The sequence below is a fragment of the Lepidothrix coronata genome, unplaced genomic scaffold (genome assembly GCF_001604755.1).
Source record: "Lepidothrix coronata isolate B3197 unplaced genomic scaffold, Lepidothrix_coronata-1.0 Scaffold66, whole genome shotgun sequence".
Taxonomy (NCBI): Eukaryota; Metazoa; Chordata; class Aves; order Passeriformes; family Pipridae; genus Lepidothrix; species Lepidothrix coronata.
In genome coordinates, this window is record NW_016690246.1 from 1,478,275 (window position 1) to 1,496,596 (window position 18,322).

Here is an 18,322-nt window from a genome sequence, read left to right on the forward strand (position 1 = left end):
TATTTCAGCAGGCATTGATGTTATATCCATACTCAATACCATGATCACTGTTACCTTGTTTCACATTGTTAGGCACCTGAACATGGGCCTGCTTCCCATCAAAAGGACTACTGAGATCCCATTACTACTGCCTAATTGTCTTTTTTCTAAAACGTGAACTTGAACTCAGGCTAGAATAGGATTAGCATTAATCCTATAGAAAGATACTGTCATTTCTGTCACTTTTTCACTATTAAATAGTCGACTGTGTTAAACATTCAACCTCATTTTCAAGCTGCAATGATTTTTCATTTTTTTCTAATGAAGTATCATGTAAGCTGTAAATAATAAAATAAGCTGTAAATGATAAAATAAACTTTTAAAAAAGCAGCTTTCACTCATCTTCCTTTGAACATTGTCAGAAATTATGCCAAAGATTAACATGGTGTCACGTTCAGAACACAGCCACTCAGGATAGGTTAAGCAGCACAGATGGCAGGTTAGGAATGACAGAAACCTCGGTACTGCTGCTACCTGGCAGTGGGAAAGTTGTTTTTCTGGTTTAACAGGCTCTGTCTCTATTAGGTCCGATCCTTGGATATAAGGTGATTTTTCACTCACATGACGACTTCAATTAGATGATCTCAAAGTGTTTTAAAGATCTAAAGTTTGTTAACTCTAGAGCTTGCAGTGAGTTACCTTACCACATTACAACAGATAATGATAAAATCTTTTGCATCATCGTGTATTTCCAACAGTTAAAGGAGAAAAATCAAGCAAAATCATTAGTCTTCAAATTATGCCTTGCTAGCAAATTCATCTTGGAATAAATCAGGGTCTGTATTGAGTATGTATAGGTGCACTTGTTAAAAGGAGAAGATGAGAGAGCACTTTTAGCAGTAAAACTGTTTTAAAAGACCAGATATCAAATTTCAGCAGCAGTGGGCCATGAAAAAAACCTCCTGAAGCAGAATTCATGAGCTTACAGGAGAGCTGTTTTAAGTCACATGACAAATATGTCTTTAGAAGTAGAGAAAATAACTGAGAAAGAAAAAACTTCAGCGAATGTCTGAGTTATGAAAGAGTAAACAAAATTCCAGTAGTTGTCACCATATTTGGGCAACTTTCCTTCCTCCCCACCTCCATCATTTCATGACAATATCATTCATACTAGGCTTCGGGGGGTCTTTTATTTTGATTCCTCTCAGGTCAGCTCAATACTTATTACCTAAACCCATTTAATTTTCATTACTCATGTGACACCGTTCGCCCTCATTCAAGTCTGTAATCTTTTAATATTTCTCATGTGAAAATTGTGTTTGTTAACCTTAGCAAAGTCCTCTTCTGGAATGCCATCTAGTGGTTTTATCTGGAAGAGACCAGCTTCTACCTCTGTCAAGACTGAAAAAGCCTTCAAAATCAATGAAGGAAAAAAATATTTTCCACTTTTTCAATTTTATAAATCTAAAAATTTCTGTAATTATAGTAATAATAGCTGGGAAAAAAAAACCAATAATAAAGAATGCGGTGAAAATAGTTGCTGCAGTCAATACCCTAGGAACACTGTTTTTCTCTTCTACTGACCTACTTCCCCAATACCAATTGCATAAAATCCTATATAAATATGTAATTAACCATTTATAATAATGATGTCAGGTAAAATTATAGGCCTAATGACTACAATAAAACTGCTATGATTAAATGCATTGTGTAAGTATTGCATATATATTTAATAAACTGCAGATTTTTATCATATCGCTATATTCTTATTTTTAAACTTGCAGGAACTTTACTAATGGTCCTTAAAAAAAACAAGGTGCAGGCAAACCTGCACAGTACCCTTAGCTCTAGTTTGCATATTTCAATTGGAGCTTATAAGCTTAAATCTCTAAACAAAAGCTTTCCAAAGAATCAAAAATATCCTGCATTGAAAGGGACCCACAAGGATCACTGAAGTCCAACTCTAGGCAATCCCAAAGAACACACAGAAGTGGGGAAGCAAAAACCCTGAATTTTGATATAAACCGTATCAATCACTTTGCTTCAGTTACAGATTGGAGGTACTGCATGTTTTATTAAAGGACAGGGTTTCAGGGAGAACTCAATGGTATTCTGAAACTCAGTGTGAGCAGTTTGTTTACCAGTTATGGAAAAGAGGAGCTCAACAGCAGGACAAAGGAATTATAAAGAAAAAATTGTCCAGAATATGACAGAACGACAGCATCACAGACTGTGCTGAATTGGAAGGGACTCACAAGGATCATCGAGTCCAACTCCAGGCCCTGCACAGGACCATCCCCAAGAGTCACACCAAGTGCCTGAGAGTATCGTCCAAACACTTCTTGAACTCTGCCATGGTTGGTGCTGTGACCACCTCCCTGGGGAGCCTGTTCCAGTGCCCAACCACTCTCTGGGTGAAGAATCTCTTTCTAATGTCCAGCCTAAACCAACCCTGACACGTCAGGCCATTGCTTCGGGTCCTGTCACTGGTCACCACAGAGAAGAAATCAGCACCTGTCCCTCCTCCTCCCCTCACAAGGAAATTGTGACTGCAATGAGGTCTCCCCTCAGTCTCCTCCAGACTGAACAGACCAAGTGCCCTCAGCCGCTCCTCACAAGGCTTCCCTTCAAGGCCCTTCATCATCTTCAATGCCTTCCTTTGGACACTAACAGCTTAATAGCTTTTTTAGAAAGTTACAACACAGTTATTATAAAGAATTACTCCCTATGCAAAACTCACACTTTAAAGTAGCAACGAGGCATAAGAATAAGACTTAATAGGACAATTGGATCTTCAAATGAACATCATGTTCATCTCTACCAATTATTTAACCTGTCTTTTCACTGCTCTTTTTCTCCCATTGTCTCTATATCAAGCCCCTTAAAATAAGTTCTCTATTTTCTATCAATATTTTTTTGCTTTATTAAGTGATCACACCAGCTGAGAAACACCGGGTAACGAATCCGCCTTTACAGACGCCACTCCAGGGACGGGCTCCCCCCAGCGAGGACACCCGCGCACGCGCGCTGTTCCGGCCCCGCCCACCGGGGCCGCTCTGGCGCGTGCGCAGCCCCGCGCCCTCCGCCGCGTCCTCTGAGGGCCATGGCGGGGCCGCTGCGGAAGGTGAGGCGGTACCGGGGCCTCGGCCGCGTCCTGCCCCGGCTCCAGCGCGGGGGCTTCCTTTCTGGCGGGAGGGCAGGGGTTGCCCGAGCGGCAGGGTGACAGCAAGCGGAGCACCCCGCGAGGGAAGGGCCGAGAGCAGCGCAGGGCCCGGATGCCGGCGGGCCCGCGGTGTGGGGCGGCGGGGGCGCCGGCGCTGCCCCGGCAGCCGCTTGGTGAGGCGAGCTAGTCCCGCTCGGCACTCGCCCTCCCCGACCCTGGGGTCGCGGGCCGCCCGGCTGGTGCCTCGGAATGGCCCCAGTCAGGTGTATGCGGAGTCAAAACAAAATGATCAGCGTGGAAATGGATGCTTAGGTATGCTAAGTATGTTTGTGCTCTCTGTGCAGACCACTGGACTTGTAGGATTGGCTGTAGTTGAAAACCCTCAAGAGGTATGTCACGCGTCTTGTTCTGTCGCTAATGAAAGCTGTCAGCGAGATCTAAGGTTTTTGTAATGTATTTTGTAGGTGTGCTTTGTACCTTAAACTGGCGCCAACTTAATGAAACAGTAAAAATTTTCCACAGCGATAAAGGAAGATTAATTCTTAAAAATTTAATGCATATTATTATAAGTTATTTTACACATCTACTTTTAGTGGCATGTGCTGATTTCAGAAACCTCCTTTATGTAACTACTTTTATCAATCAGTATTTGATTTCTTTCATCTGCAATGCCAGAACAGCTCTTTAAATTCAGTTCTTCATAAGTCTTACATGATAGAGGGTGCAAAGCCACATCAAGGCCCTGTGATGGCAAGCACTGTTGAGATTGGAATACTTCAGTGGTTCTTGGGAACTGCATTAGGTGGTTTTTGTAGCAATTTGATGCTTGCTTTTTATTTTCTCAGGCTCAATGATGGAAATATGTTTGCCACATCATGCTTATTCAGGAGGCATGAGCTTTGAAAGAACTTCAGTAATTCTTTCAGTTCTCCACTTTGAAATTTCTTATTATACAAAAAATTTATTTCAGAAATGCTTTTGGCACCAATACGTAAGAATACTGTTAAAAAGAACCATTGAAAAAATCACTTCTGTTCTACAGAAATGATTCTACTTTAGTCTACAGCCTTGTCAGACACCTTTTGGGTGAACTTACTACATTTTAGTGTTTTCAGCGACTTGAAAGCTAAGAGTAAAGAACTGGACAATGCTTTAGTTGAAGTATAGATTTGTTGCCAGTCTCCTTTTTGTTTCCTGGGTTTTTTTTCTTTGTATTTTTTTAGTGTTCTGCTTCTATTTCTTACTGTTCTGTAGGAAATCCATTTCTCATCAATTAGATATAGTTATCCAGTCCAAAAGCTGCAGTTTCTTCACCCCAGTGTGTCCTTTATCCCTGCATTTAAATCCAGCAATAAAAGTTTCTGGTTTAATTTAAATCTATTTGTAACTCAGAACTTCCAGAGTATTTAGTATTAGAAACACAGCTTTTATTGTTTCCATTTTGCATCAAATGTACTTCAGATTGCAACTTCCTTTGTTTTTCCCTTTTTTTCCTTTTTTTTCTTTGAGGAATGTGACCGTGGTAACTTTTCAGTCCCGATAAATCCCAGTTTTACCCAAGACAGAGTTCAGTGGCTCAGACTTAGTTATTAGTTAATCCTACGCTTCTGGATTGAATACCATAATCTTCTGTATTTTGTGTATAGATATTAAGTTAATAGGTTAAGTAAGACAAGAAGTTAAATAATTGTAGTTGTGTATTTTAACCATGTTTTGTGATCATTTCAGCGCCTGCGAATTCTATACACAAAAATACTTGGTGTCCTGCAAAACATTCCCAAAGATGCAGCATATAGGAAATATACTGAGCAGATTATAAATGAGCGATTTGATTTGGTGAAAAAGGTAAGTACAGTGCTGTTTCATTAATGTTGCACATGAAAAAATGTGTAGGATGAGAAGAATGATTGTCAAAAGGCCTGGCTGTTTTTCAGAAGCACACGTAACTTTCAGGTATTAGTTCAGAAATAACTGAAGTATCAAGGTTTATTTCTGTGATATTTTTATGACATCTTAAAACCAATTGTTAATTTTCTACTGATGTTCTGTAAAAATTAGAAGAAAACGTAGGGTTTTTTAAGATTTGTAGAAAAGTGGTAATTTTTACACACTTGCGCTGAAAAATTCATGTGCTCTTACCAGTGTAGTATCTTAGTACAATCCTTGCCTTCAATATTTTAAAACACTTTTTGATACATTAAACTATGCAATACTGGTGTATTTAAGGTGGTAGTTGAAAGTTTGCATGTAATTCTATAAAACTCTAAGAACAAGACTTTTTTTCAAGGTGTATACTAAAGCCCTTACCTGCTAATACTTCTTTGCGTGTCACTAAATAGTATTGATTCTTTGTATTTACCATCTAGAGTTTGATGTTTGTTTTTCAATAACAAATGAGTGTGAGATTTCTTTGATAATGTAAAATGATAGAAGCCAGCTAATTTGATGGTAGCTCTGAGGAAGACTGGAAGACTGGTTAAACTACTGTTTTCATGCTTCATATAGGCTTTCTGCTTCTGAGTAAAACATTTGTTTATATGTATGTTTATATGTATTTGAATACACAGGAGAGTGATGTGCAAAAACTACAGGACAAACTGAACAGTGGTCGCATAGAAGAAGTCATTGTACAGGTAAAACAGGAAATCTTAAGATGAAGTACAAAGGGAGAAGTGGTTTTCAGTGTTCCTTTGGCTGAACTTCTGTTTAGGAAAGTGGCAGTTTTGCATATCTTCCTTTACTGCAAAACAATCAAACAGAAAAAGAAATTGAAAACAAATTGTCATATGGTGATTGGGATGACTGTGCTAAAGCCTAACACAGTTAACAGTTGTTTCTTGTATTATGCTTACAGATATACATGTATACCTACATTGCTTCTTACAGAGTCTAAATCAGTGGAAAGGGCAGAAGAGGATTGAATAATATTGGGGCATAATCCAAATAGACTGGAAAATATCATGAAGTTGTCATTGGGAATGTCTAGGTGAACAGACTGTCTGTTTGGGTATTGGGGGGGATTCAATTTTTTTTTTAAAAACAAACCCCCAAAACATACAGTTTCTTTTGATATTTATAGGTGAAATTTGTGGTAGTCTATGATCATGATAGATAGTGACATCACTGAGACAATGAACTGAAATGGAGCTAATTTAATACTTTGTCAACTGTATAGAATTTAAGAATTTGTTTATGGTGTTTATTAACAGGCTGAAAATGAGCTTTCCCTGGCAAGAAAAATGATGCAGTGGAAACCGTGGGAGCCTCTAGTTGAAGAACCTCCTTCTGACCAGTGGAGATGGCCAATATAATTTTCAAAATGGTGTAACCTCTGTAAAAGCAAAACTTAATTATTAATCTATTGTTACTGACAGTTGTCTTTAAATTAAAGATAATCACTTCATTAAAATATATTTTGTCCTAAAGTCCACTTTTATTTAGCAGTCTAAACACTGCTTCCAATTTCTTGCAAATACAGTTTTAAGAAAATTGTTTTGGCAGTTCTGCAACCTTTGGTTTATTTACTTTTTTTAGTTTCTATTAACAGAGTATTTCTGCCTCGCTCTTGAGTTATTTTTATAATTCCTGTCCTGAACTGGCTGATTTTGCTGCCTACATAGCTAAACACTATTTCTGACTTCTGGGAAGTGCTGGAAAGAACCAAGATTGGAGAGGTGAGGGGGAGAAAGAAGATGACTCCGCGCAGCAACAGGTTTCTTGGCTAGCAGGTAGGTTACCATACTTGGCATAACACCTGTGGCATAAGCTCTGGTATTGGAATCCTACAAAGGCTTTGTGTAGACATGTATATTTGTATTTTATTGATTCAGATCTTGAGTGTTAAGTGTTAGAGTAAATGGGGAAACATCAGGCTGGCGACGTGTCACTAGTGGGGTTCTGCAGGGCTCCATCTTAGGCCCTGTGCTCTTCAGCATCTTCATGAATGACTTGGATAGAGGATTTGAAGGGATACTAAGTAAGTTTGCCGATGATGCTAAATTGGAAGGATCTGTTGACTCCTTCGAAGGCAGAGAGGCCCTGCAGAGAGACATCGACAAATTAGAGGGCTGGGCAACCACCAACCGTATGAAATTCAACAAGGGAAAGTGCTGGATTCTGCACCTGGGATGGGGCAACCTTGGATGTACATACAGGCTGGGGAATGAGATGCTGGAAAGCAGTGCCGGGAAAGGGACCCAGGGGTCCTGGTAAATGGCAAGTTGAATATGAGTCAGCAGTGCCCTGGCAGCCAGGAGGGCCAACCGTGTCCTGGGGAGCATCAAGCATCGCCAGCTGGTCGAGGGAGTGGATTGTCCTGCTCTGCTCTGCTCTGCACTGGTGAGGCCTCACCTTGAGTATTGTGTGCAGTTTTGGTCATGGCAATGTAAGAAAGATATTAAGGTATTAGAGAGTGTCCAAAGGAAGGCAACAAAGATGGTGAAGGGAAGGCCTTGAGGGGAAGCCATGTGAGGAGCAGCTGAGGTCACTTGGTCTGTTCAGTCTGGAGAAGAGGAGGCTGAGGGGAGACTTCATTGCAGTCACAACTTCGCTGTGAGGGAAGGAGGGGCAGACACTGCTCTCTTCTCTCTGGTGACCAGTGACAGGACCCGAAGCAATGGCCTGAAGTTGTGTCAGGGGAGGTTTAGGTTGGATATTAGAAAGAGGTTCTGGAACACTGGAAGGTTCTGGGCACTGGAACAGGCTCCCCAGGGAAGTGGTCACAGCACCAACCATGACAGAGTTCAAGAAATGTTTGGACGATACTCTCAGGCACCTGGTGTGACTCTTGGGGATGGTCCCATGCAGGGCCTGGAGTTGGACTCGATGATCCTTATGAGTCCCTTCCAATTCAGCACAGTCTGTGATGCTGTCGTTCTGTCATATTCTGGACAAATTTTTCTTTATAATTCCTTTGTCCTGCTGTTGAGCTCCTCTTTTCCATAACTGGTAAGCAAACTGCTCACACTGAGTTTCAGAATACCATTGAGTTCTCCCTGAAACCCTGTCCTTTAATAAAACATGTAGTACCTCCAATCTGTAACTGAAGCAAAGTGATTGATATGGTTTATATCAAAATTCAGGGTTTTTGGTTCCCCACTTCTGTGTGTTCTTTGGGATTACATAAGAAAGAACTGGGGTTTCTTTCCAAGGCACAGAGACTCTCTTATCAAAATGATGGTCTTTGAAAGTTTCTGCATTTTTTTTATTAGATAATTCCTGCATTTTCCCCCTTTCTCTGATGGTCCAACCCGATGATCTCTCTTCTGATTACACTAGTCAACCACAGCACAAATTGTTTTGTGTCAGGCAATATTTTAGCTCAGTTACTATAGTTCAAACAATAGTTCTGATTGTCTGTTTAAACAGACCAAGCATTGGGTATCCTTGCCACATCCTAATATATAAAGTATAAAAGAGTAGGCATTGTTGATGAAAATGTTCATGAAATCAATCCTGAAGTGATACTGTAGGAAGTTCCTGGAATTGTCAAACCCTGTTTCAATACATAATTTATTTTAAAATATAACGAAGCCAAGAACTAAGAAGTATTATCAGTGTACATTCAATAAGTACATGGTTTTGAAAACAAACCAAAAAAACCCCCAAGCCACCCACATGGCATTTCACGGTTTATTTGTTATCTGTTTAAGGCTGGGGACTCTGTTAAGAGTATTAACAGAGTGTGTTAATATACAGTATGTAAGCACTCTAAGAAGGCCTTGCCATTGCTATGACTCCTTATCCCTTGTTTGTCTTACCAATGAGTTTATCTCACAGTGAAGCCTTACAAATTACCAAATGATATTTGGTATCTGGACAAAAGTTTGGTGATGTGTTATGGTGGAATCTGCAACTAGTTAAAGGCTAAACTGTCTCAGATGTGTTGTGATTTATGTAAATATACTGCCAGATTTCGTTAACGTAGCCCTTGAGAATAATTGGCAAATAATTTATTTTCTTAATGGGAGTTGTTTAACCAATGGGAACATAGATAATCTTCTTATACCCCCCAGACCTCGTGTTACATTTGATGAGATTTTAGAGAAGTCATGTGTAATACTTTCCTGTGGGTCGAGTCAGCTTATGTTACAGTTGTACAAGGTCAGACCTTAATTTATCTAGCAACTGTGTATTTAATTTTAGAAGTATCACAGGACACCTCAGCTTGCAGGGCACCATTCCTGGCTGTTCAAAATGCGAGCCTCAGAGTAACAGTGGGAAGATAATGGTTTGAAAAGGTGAGAATATGGTATGCTCGCCAATTAGACTAACAGAGAAATAGTTTATGACTGTAATATTTAATTCACTGAGTCCAAATTTAGATTGCTATTAATTATTTTATTGCTACGAATAACCTCTTTGCATGCCTAAAGGCCTTCTATTTATAGAGTGAAGCTAAGGTTGTCTAGTTTATTTTAAGGATAAGAAATTAGAATAACATTAACTCTCACAAAACTTCACATGTTTAAAAGCAATGAACACTTGATACACTTCTTTCCAAGGAAGGATGCAACTTCCATGATTAGCAAGTAGTTAATATTTTTTCCAATGAAAAAACAGTAATTTAGAGAGCAACATCAAGAAGTAATATCTAGTTTTTCAGTCATGAATGTAAAAAAAAAAATGAGAAAAATATCAGGCTACTCGAAATGTTGTTTAAGGAAAATATTCTTGGTAATACAAAAAGTAAAACTCCTTTAGAGTAAGCATTTGCAGTTGTTTCCAGTGATCTAGTGTATGGGTCTAACAATTGATAAACAGACAATGGAAGAAAATTTTGCTGCTACTTAGCCTTTTCATTGCCATGTAGCGTAGCAGGGATGTCTCTGCTGCTGCTCAGTGTACCAGCCATGCTGTTATGTTCCCCTGTGATCCATGGAGAACATCCACACTTCAGTCAGACCGTGTCACCTCAGCACAGTGTATTATCAGCAGTGATATAGCAAATCAGGCTCTCAAAGAGCGTATAGACCCCTGACAATGTGCCCAGCACTCGTGCTGTGCTGTTTGACTTTCACTCTACCCTGTCACAGTCACTTGCTGCCTTACTGACTTTCTCATTTTATAATATGTTTGTGGGATAAGATAATTTGAAAACAGTACACACAACTATTCTGAAACACTGCTCGTCTGAGACCTTACTGGTTAAATCTGTGTTCAAGAAGATCTTCGTGTTGCCTGTGACATAATCAGTCAGGGGGGTATAGCAAAGCAGGAGATAGCTGCCACATGGGTATGGAAATTATATGACCAGAGAAAAGTTTCTGTGATGGCCTCTAAACTAATTTATTCCTCTTACCTTTTGGAGAGAAAGGGGTGATAGAAAGGCAACACATTTTTTCTGAAAATAAATAGATTTTATCACTAGACAACTATAATGCTCAGTGCTCCTAACTGTTCTTGGAATCACGGATGTTGGAGGGTATTGATCATCTCACAGGACTAAACCATATGTGAACAGTATTATAGGGATACTGTAATATACTAAACCAGACTTATTTTCAGAGAGTTTGCAATGTGAGGCTCTGATGTAAGGCCTGTATAAGTCTTCAGGGGCCTTTTTGCTTCAGGCTCTAGGGTAAATATGTTACAATTTTTTCCTTAATAAATTATCTTATTAATAATAACCGTTATCTTTATAATAAATTAACTGTTCGTTTTCATTAGGAGCACCTCTTAGCTGCCAGTGAAATGTTAATGAATTCTAAAATGTACTTTCCTTTTAGTTGATGGGAGGCTGAGGTTGTAGGTATGTTTATTGAGATATACTTCTAAAACTGCTAGTCCAAGAGAGATTTTATCTTTGCTGTCTAAAGGGTTTGTGAGTCTTCAGAACAGTGTGTATTTGTGGATTAAATGATGGAAGCTTTCAAGTATCATCACAATTAGAAAAGTGCTTATGAAAATGAGAGGATAAATACATAAAAAACCCTTGACTCAGAATTCTCCTGCCTGTCAATAGAGCGCATAGCCCATGAGAGATGAGGGAGAGCGGTGTATGTATGTCCACACTGTGATGGCCAGTTCATCAGTCTAACTTACATGTTAAATCTTTTGGACTGTTGTGCTGCAGCCTTGATTAGAGACACAATAGGAAGGAAAAGAGAACCTTTCAGAAAAGCATTGTCTCTTATGAATAATATAAATCTCTGTTCTTCTAAGTCCCAAATGAAAATGTTTCTGTGAACATCCCTTTATTCATGGACTCCTTTTTTTTGTGTGTTCAGAGATGACACTCAAGACCAAAGTTGTATATTTTTTCCTTCAGAGAAAATGGGATTGAAGTGCACTTTTTTTTCTACTTTCCTTCAGATTTCCTTCCTTGCAGTTAAAAATCAGACCATGGTTCCAGTACATATTGAAAGCGGTGGGAAACCGTATTATGTGGGAATCGGAATCCAAGAGTTTCTGAGTCAATCTGACTGTAAGCCCTTACTAATTTAATTTTGGTTTGCAAGCTTTATTATAATATACTAAGTAATAAAGTATTTGTGAATGGGATTAAAATACTGGCTATGGTACTTTGATTGACTTACTGCTTACGAGAGCAATGTAGAAATTAATCTAAAAAGAAAGCTGATTAGTACTTTCCCTTGAGAATAATTTTCAGAAAATGTCCTCCAAATAACTTTTCCAATGTTCCTTCTCTCTTCGCAGAATGACTAGAATGCACTATGATGATTGTTCTGTGAAAAACATGCAACAGCTGCTTAGTATAATTGTTCAATATTTGTGCAACACTCTAATGAGAATTGTTCAGTGTGGTAGATACAGCACATGACTGCACAAACTCTGGGAGTAGTAGTTTAAAATTAAAAAATAAAAAAATATTCAACATCTGGTGTCCTCAGCCTGATTAAAGGACAAATGTGTTAAGCCATTAAGATTGAATCAAACAGAGAAACTGTCAAAACCCAAAGCTCACTTGGAAAAACCTAGGTAGGTACAGCTAGACATATATTAACTTAAGGGTTTTTTCCTTAAGTGTCTTTTACCATAGATAAAGACTACATTTTACACTTCAGAAACCTAGAAGGTTTTGTAGAAAGCAACATTCCTGACCTTCCAGTTAGTCAGAATTTGCTAGCAAGATGGTTGGTTGATGTGATATCACTAGTAAAAAGCATAGTGAATATAAGCCATAGTTAAAGTTGGTGATATGAGCAGACTGAATTTAAGTTGATGACTATAGTTAAAAGGTTTGATGTACTCTGTTACTAATCCACTGAGTGTTTCAATGACTCTCACGCCTTGAAAATAATAGCTGGCATGGCTTGACCATCACCCAAGCTTTTGTACCCAGTACCTGTGAATGTCCATTGAACTGCATGACTGCAGAAGCAGTGCAGAGACTGCAAAGTTCTTCATCTTTTTTGATAGGCCATGCCTTGGAAGTATAAAGATAAAGCTATATTTGTGAGTGTTTGTGGTTTGTTCAGGGGTATTTTTTTACATATTAGGGATCATTAAAAGTGATAATTAATGACACACGATGAAACCATTTTAGTGTACCACCTCATGAGGAAAATAGGAAAATTGTAACGTTCATGAAGCAATAGAAATAAAATAGTCCTTTTGCAAATATGATAAATATAATTTTTAAGGTCAAGTGTTTGAGCTTCAAGAACCTGTGAACCTGACATGTGCTTTGGAGGAAACTGATCATAGAGGGTGGTTTCCACTGCACAAGGCTGCAGCTTGGCCAATTCCACAGATACTTGCAGTCATTTTAGATGGCAAGTAAGGTAAAAATATCCCACAAGGTAAGGAGAGTAGCAAAGAAACATAGAGCAATAAACACAACAAAAGGCTAGAACTGTTTACTAAAAAAAGTATGGTCAAGTCCTCCAAGGAGCATCTTGCTTATGTTGTTTAAATGTTCAGGCAAATTTTCTGGTTTTGGAAAAGTTGCATCAATTTACACCAGCAAATAACTTGGACCATTTTTAACATTTTGTTCAGAAACCAACAAAGAACACAAAAATTACTATGTAATATTCAGTGTGTTTGGCAATACTTGCTAGGTTAACATAATTACAGGTGCTTTTCATAGACTTAGTGTTTAAGGATTTCTGATTTATCTGTGTTAACAGCCTTGTGCTTTAATTTTTTCTTATTTTTTTCCCTTTATTACCTCTTATGAAACAATGTTGGAATACAAAACATGCAATGGAGAAACAGCATTAGGCTTGACAGCAAAAGCTGGCTTTGTGGAAAATGTGTGAATGTTACTGGAAAACAGTGTTTATCCCAATACCTCAAATTACAAAGGAGAAACTCCACTTCTTATTGGTAATTGCCTCCTCTCTCTGGGTTTAAGCAACGTGAATGGCAGCACTTCCTCTCTGTTACGTACTCATCCCAGTACTCCCCTTGGCTTGCATGGTTTAGATGCTGGTCATCTTTTTAGATGAAACTAAATGCCCAGCACCTGGTGAAATGTACCCAGTGTTCAGTTCAGCACTCATCATACTTTAGGTGATCACCAGGCTGATCTTAAACATGCTTCTTCTGTTTTAGGTGATTGCTGAACTGCTGAGAAAATGGGACCTACTTTTTGTTTAAGGTGCTTTCTCTGTATCTTCAGATGCTATAAGACCTTTACCAACGTGGTCCTGTTTAACCATCTTAAGGTACAAGAACAGTACAAGAATAAGCCATTGTTTTGCCTTTGAGTTTCAAATTTGCCACAAGAAATATTTCTTGTTTTAGTAAAGTTTTAACTTAAATACATCTGAAAATGAAGAGGAAAGTACTCTGGGTTTGCTTTTATGATGATCTACAAATCACTTTGGATATAGGTTCTGTATCCTCCTTCAGTGTGGAGATGTCCAGGCCTTAGCAGATGATCATGCATCAGTACTGTTTAAAGTAGCTGGAGGAGGTAATCCAGACTGCATAGCCCTTCTTTTGGAATATGGAGGAAGGGGTAATGTGCATAATGAGGCCAGACTGCTTCCCATACACAAAGTGGCTTATTAGAGATTTAGCAAGGAAGTTTTAAGAAATCATGAGGCAGGATTCTGGAATTTCTCTTTCTTTCCTAACTAATGGAGTAGATATGTTTCCAGAGAAATATCTCTATTGAACAAAACAGTGTCAAAAATTGCAGCAATATTTTAATTTTTTTTTTTTCGTTCAGGCCCGTTTGCCTAAATTAAGCGTTCACAAAGATTACAAGTCAAAGAAAATGGCTTTTAAAGTAACATTCCTAGGCATCATTTTATGACTGTTGAAGGTCACTGCTAAAACTTTGTTTAAATTATCTTGTCTAATTGCTTTAAAATGTATTATTTTGGCATTTTTCTGCACAGATTTTGAAATTACGACTTGATATGTTGTCTCTTTCAGTTCTGTTAGTCTATCGTTGTTCCTTGATTGAAACATTTAGCAGAAAAAGTGGTTTGTGTTTTTATAGATTGCATGGATTATGTTCCTTCATGCATAAGAATGAAGTTTTTTCTAGAAACAGAGGAAGAAGGGACAGAGATACATCAGATTGGGTAAATGTCTAACTTCCTGTTAATAATGTTATGATTAATTATAGGAATTATGATTAATTATAGGAAACTTAAATTGCTTATGTCAGCTCACATTCATCCAAAGTGTTTAAGCAGTCCAAATATGTAGTAGCTAAGAACCAGGTTGTGCCTGTCATCCAGTCCTTAGATTGATGTGATCTTTGCCTATTACCACTGGTCATAAATTAGTTAATTGGACTGCAATATGGCAAATGTGCTCCTGGTGCAAATTAATCTTGTAAGGAATTTAGGGCCATGATTTAGTGGTGGACTTGTCAGTGCTATGTTAATGGTGGGACTTGATCTTAAAGGTCTTTTCCAACCTAAATGATTCTATGAGTCTATGAATGTCACTGTTGTATGGGAAGCCTTTTTAGTTAAGCAGGGCCACTGAGGCCACTTATCAAACTCCTTATTAACTGACATAACACTCCTCATTGCACAGCTGTAGGGCACAAAGTTTTTTTATTGAGGAATATTGCTCCCACTTCCATCCTTCTTTTTGCTCTCTTGATCTCTCAAGTCTATTAATTGTTCAAGGATTCTTATAAGGCATGTTTTAGATCCCTTATGTTCAAGGTGGTACATGGTGTGCAATCACCATGTGTAGCATAATTTCCTTACTTTGATTTACACAATAGACAATCTAGAGTTGCCATTATTAATACTAATTGACTATTGTCAATTAGTCAATTGACTAATTGACTGTTTCTACTGGGTGCTTTAATTTTGAATCGTCTACCATTGGTTGTACCAGAGATAGATTTCACCAAACTTAACTTAAAAAAATAAGTTGGGGAATGTACTAAATGTTCTCTTTGCACACATCGATTTTATTTGACTTTTAAAATAATTTTAAATAGAACTTGATTTAACATCAGCTGTTAAAAAACATATTTAGGTTCAAAACTGGTACTCTGTATTTTGTTTTTGCTTCAGTATTTTTCATTGGCATGCCGAGGAACTGTTTTTTGTCAGTGTCACAGGAACATCCAAAGAATTTGGTACTCTTCACTGCTGATATTTCAAGTATGGTGCAAGTTTTTTGACGTTCAGGAAGGCTAAGTTAAATGAAATCTTTGACTGATATCAGTAGCAGAAGTATTTGTTCAGCATACTCAGCAGGCCCAAGGATGGTAAGGTCTGGTCCTGCTGCCTTATTGATACAGCAGAAGTAGAAAATGCTGTGGCTGTCCTCAACATGCAACTTTTAAAAGGTGCACCTAGGGAAAGGAGAGATTGTTCACCAGTGTGCATATATCCAAAAGGGAGACAATAATGTTGAGCAGATATCTGACAGAAGATGTTTGATTAATATGGGCATTGTGTGTCACCACAATTCTGAAGTTGAGTGGTATTTTATTCAGAAGTAACAAAATAATAATGCCTCAAGGTAATAGATTTTTATGTTAATTTTATTAGAGCATATTTTGAGATTGTGAACTAGCTTACAATCATTGTCAATGGCATTCATTTTTCCACCATTTTTCTCTGACTTCTTTAGATAATCCTTTCTTTTTGGAACATCTGTGTCGTCTGAAAATATGTAAAGTCATGGGGTTAAAGAGACCCCAGAAACTGTCATCCATGAAGAAATTTCCACTTCTACCAGTTCTCAAGAACTTAATTCTATATAAAAAAAATATGATCTGTATGGAAAATGGATGTATTTAGAATAGTTTTTAAAAATAACTGTATACAGTCTGTAATTTGACTAATTTCTTCATTTTTTTTATGAACTGAAGAACTGTTTGATGTTTCATATACCTTCCCAACATTCTGATTTTTTTTGTTAGTTGTTCTTTTATGGGAACAAATTTCTTTTCAAAATTAAAATGTTAAAACTCATGTTTTAACACAATATTGTTCTAACCAAATATAGGCTAAATCAGAATACGGATATTGTAGTAATTATGTATAACAGTGTATTCTAAATGGGAATTCAGATGAATAAATGATAAAAGAAGAATTTTCATGATGGACTTCCAAATGAAGATGAGAAATATGGTTGCTGCTCTCCATTAGTGGCATTCATTTATCTGTAACAAAAAATAAATGTCTAATTTAGCTTGGCAAAAAAAAAAAATCACTAAATGCACATTTCTGTCATGTAATTGGCCTGAAATATAGCACATTTTGTACTTTGAAGATCATAGTCCTGTAAAAAATTCATTAAACACTTAAAAGGTCTTTTTGCCAAGTGTTAGCTCCTGGCTACAACTGCTGTGTGTGCATGATTCAAGGCTTGGCAAAATTTGAGGGACTTTAAGTAGGCTCTTTTAAAGAAAGAGTAGATTTTGATGGGCAATCGAACCAGGAAATCAAGTAGCATATCCCCTTGGTTGAGAAATACTGTAACTTTAATAATGGTTCCTTCAGAGTTTTGGCAGATCACTTCTTTATTGACCACACTAAACAACACTCTCAGTGATGTTGTGGTACACTTCAAAGTATTCTTCTGCACATTAGAAAAAAATCTAATAGAATAAATTTAAAGAATATTTAATTAAAAATTGATTGCAGTTACTCCCTTTGTTCTACCACCCCTTTCATCTTGAGGAAAGAAAAAAGAATCCAAACCCTCTAAACTAAGAAAATATTACAGTCGGCAGATGTTAAGATTACATAGAGCATAGTCAGTTTAGCTAAACACAGCATCAAGTGTTTTGGTTGGAAGGGACCTTAAGGATTATCTAGTTCCAACCACCCTACCATGGCCAGAGACACCTTTCACTAGACCAGCTTTCTCAAAGCCCTGTCTAACCTGGCCTTGAACAGTTCCAGGGATGGGGCAGCCACAATTTCTCTGGGCAACCTGTTGCTTAAGAGATATGCTGGTTATCACACACATACATTCACACAACCCAAAGGTCAGCTTCAGTATGCTTCTGCCCTGCTCCCTACACTGGCTCTCCCTGTTCTTCAGAACTTCTCCCTATTTGCTGGATGCCATTGTCATATAAAACTTATTAACTTCTGAGTCAGAGATATAAATTCCATTTCCAAAGGCAGCTATATCAGTCCTTTGTGTGTCCGTCCCTCCTCACAACAGATTTACTGGACCAGATGGAAGGAGTGAAAATTACTGGTCTAGGACATATAGGAGTTTGAACAGAAATCTTAATTCCTCCTTGTGCTCTCAGAAGGGCTACTATTCAGCTGGCTTTCAAAGTCATATCCTCTGGTTTTTTGCCAGAAATTTTGATCAGGATGAAAAAGAACAACTTGGTCATTTGTGAAAAACTTCTAGGTATCTGGCGTGTGGGCCCAGCCTCTGACAGGATGATGCCCCTTGTGACTGGTGACTGCAGGCATAGCCTGAGCATAGAGAGCCCAGTGGACCCAACACAGCTGACTCCAAGTCAAGGATCCACTGACCAATACATCCTGGACATACCAGGCTAAATGTGTGTGTGCTTCATAACCTATAAACTGATATTTCTGTGTGGGAATTTCTAAACAGAAATATGGGCTTAATGACAATTGTGGTAATTTTAATGAATACATTGACCACAATGCAAGAGTCTGGGTAATTGCCTATTTGATATAGTGTACTGCAACCAGCAAAGGAAACATGATCAAATAGGGCTTTAGACAGGAGATTTTAAACCCTTTCTGTGACTAGAGCCAAATTCCACTAGTAATTTTAGTCCACAGG

General features: G+C 38.1%; 3 protein-coding genes across 4 annotated transcripts in view; all 3 read left to right on the forward strand.

Annotated features, from left to right (window-relative positions):
• The first annotated feature begins 3,024 nt into the window (after positions 1-3,024).
• NDUFA5 (NADH:ubiquinone oxidoreductase subunit A5) lies at positions 3,025-6,567 on the forward strand. The gene is made up of 5 exons (XM_017818172.1): positions 3,025-3,103; positions 3,487-3,531; positions 4,871-4,987; positions 5,710-5,775; positions 6,352-6,567. The coding sequence occupies exons 1-5, from the start codon at positions 3,083-3,085 to the stop codon at positions 6,451-6,453; spliced, it is 351 nt and encodes a 116-aa protein (XP_017673661.1). The 5' UTR covers positions 3,025-3,082; the 3' UTR covers positions 6,454-6,567.
• Positions 6,568-6,579: 12 nt separating this feature from the next.
• LMOD2 (leiomodin 2) overlaps positions 6,580-18,322 on the forward strand; it is a 28,306-nt gene continuing 16,563 nt past the window's right edge. Inside the window, exon 1 of one of the 2 annotated variants that reach the window (XM_017818165.1) lies at positions 6,580-6,870. The gene's annotated coding sequence lies outside the window, so the exon portion shown is untranslated. Of the gene's footprint in view, positions 6,871-13,688; positions 13,710-18,322 lie in introns of those variants that run through there. The other variant, XM_017818168.1, reaches the window with a different exon arrangement.
• Positions 9,370-16,434, forward strand: ASB15 (ankyrin repeat and SOCS box containing 15). The gene is given in 7 exon segments (XM_017818155.1): positions 9,370-11,567; positions 12,748-12,879; positions 13,277-13,540; positions 13,923-14,116; positions 14,504-14,643; positions 16,164-16,299; positions 16,302-16,434. Coding segments are annotated over 7 exon segments (1,059 nt in total). The 5' UTR covers positions 9,370-11,416; the 3' UTR covers positions 16,344-16,434.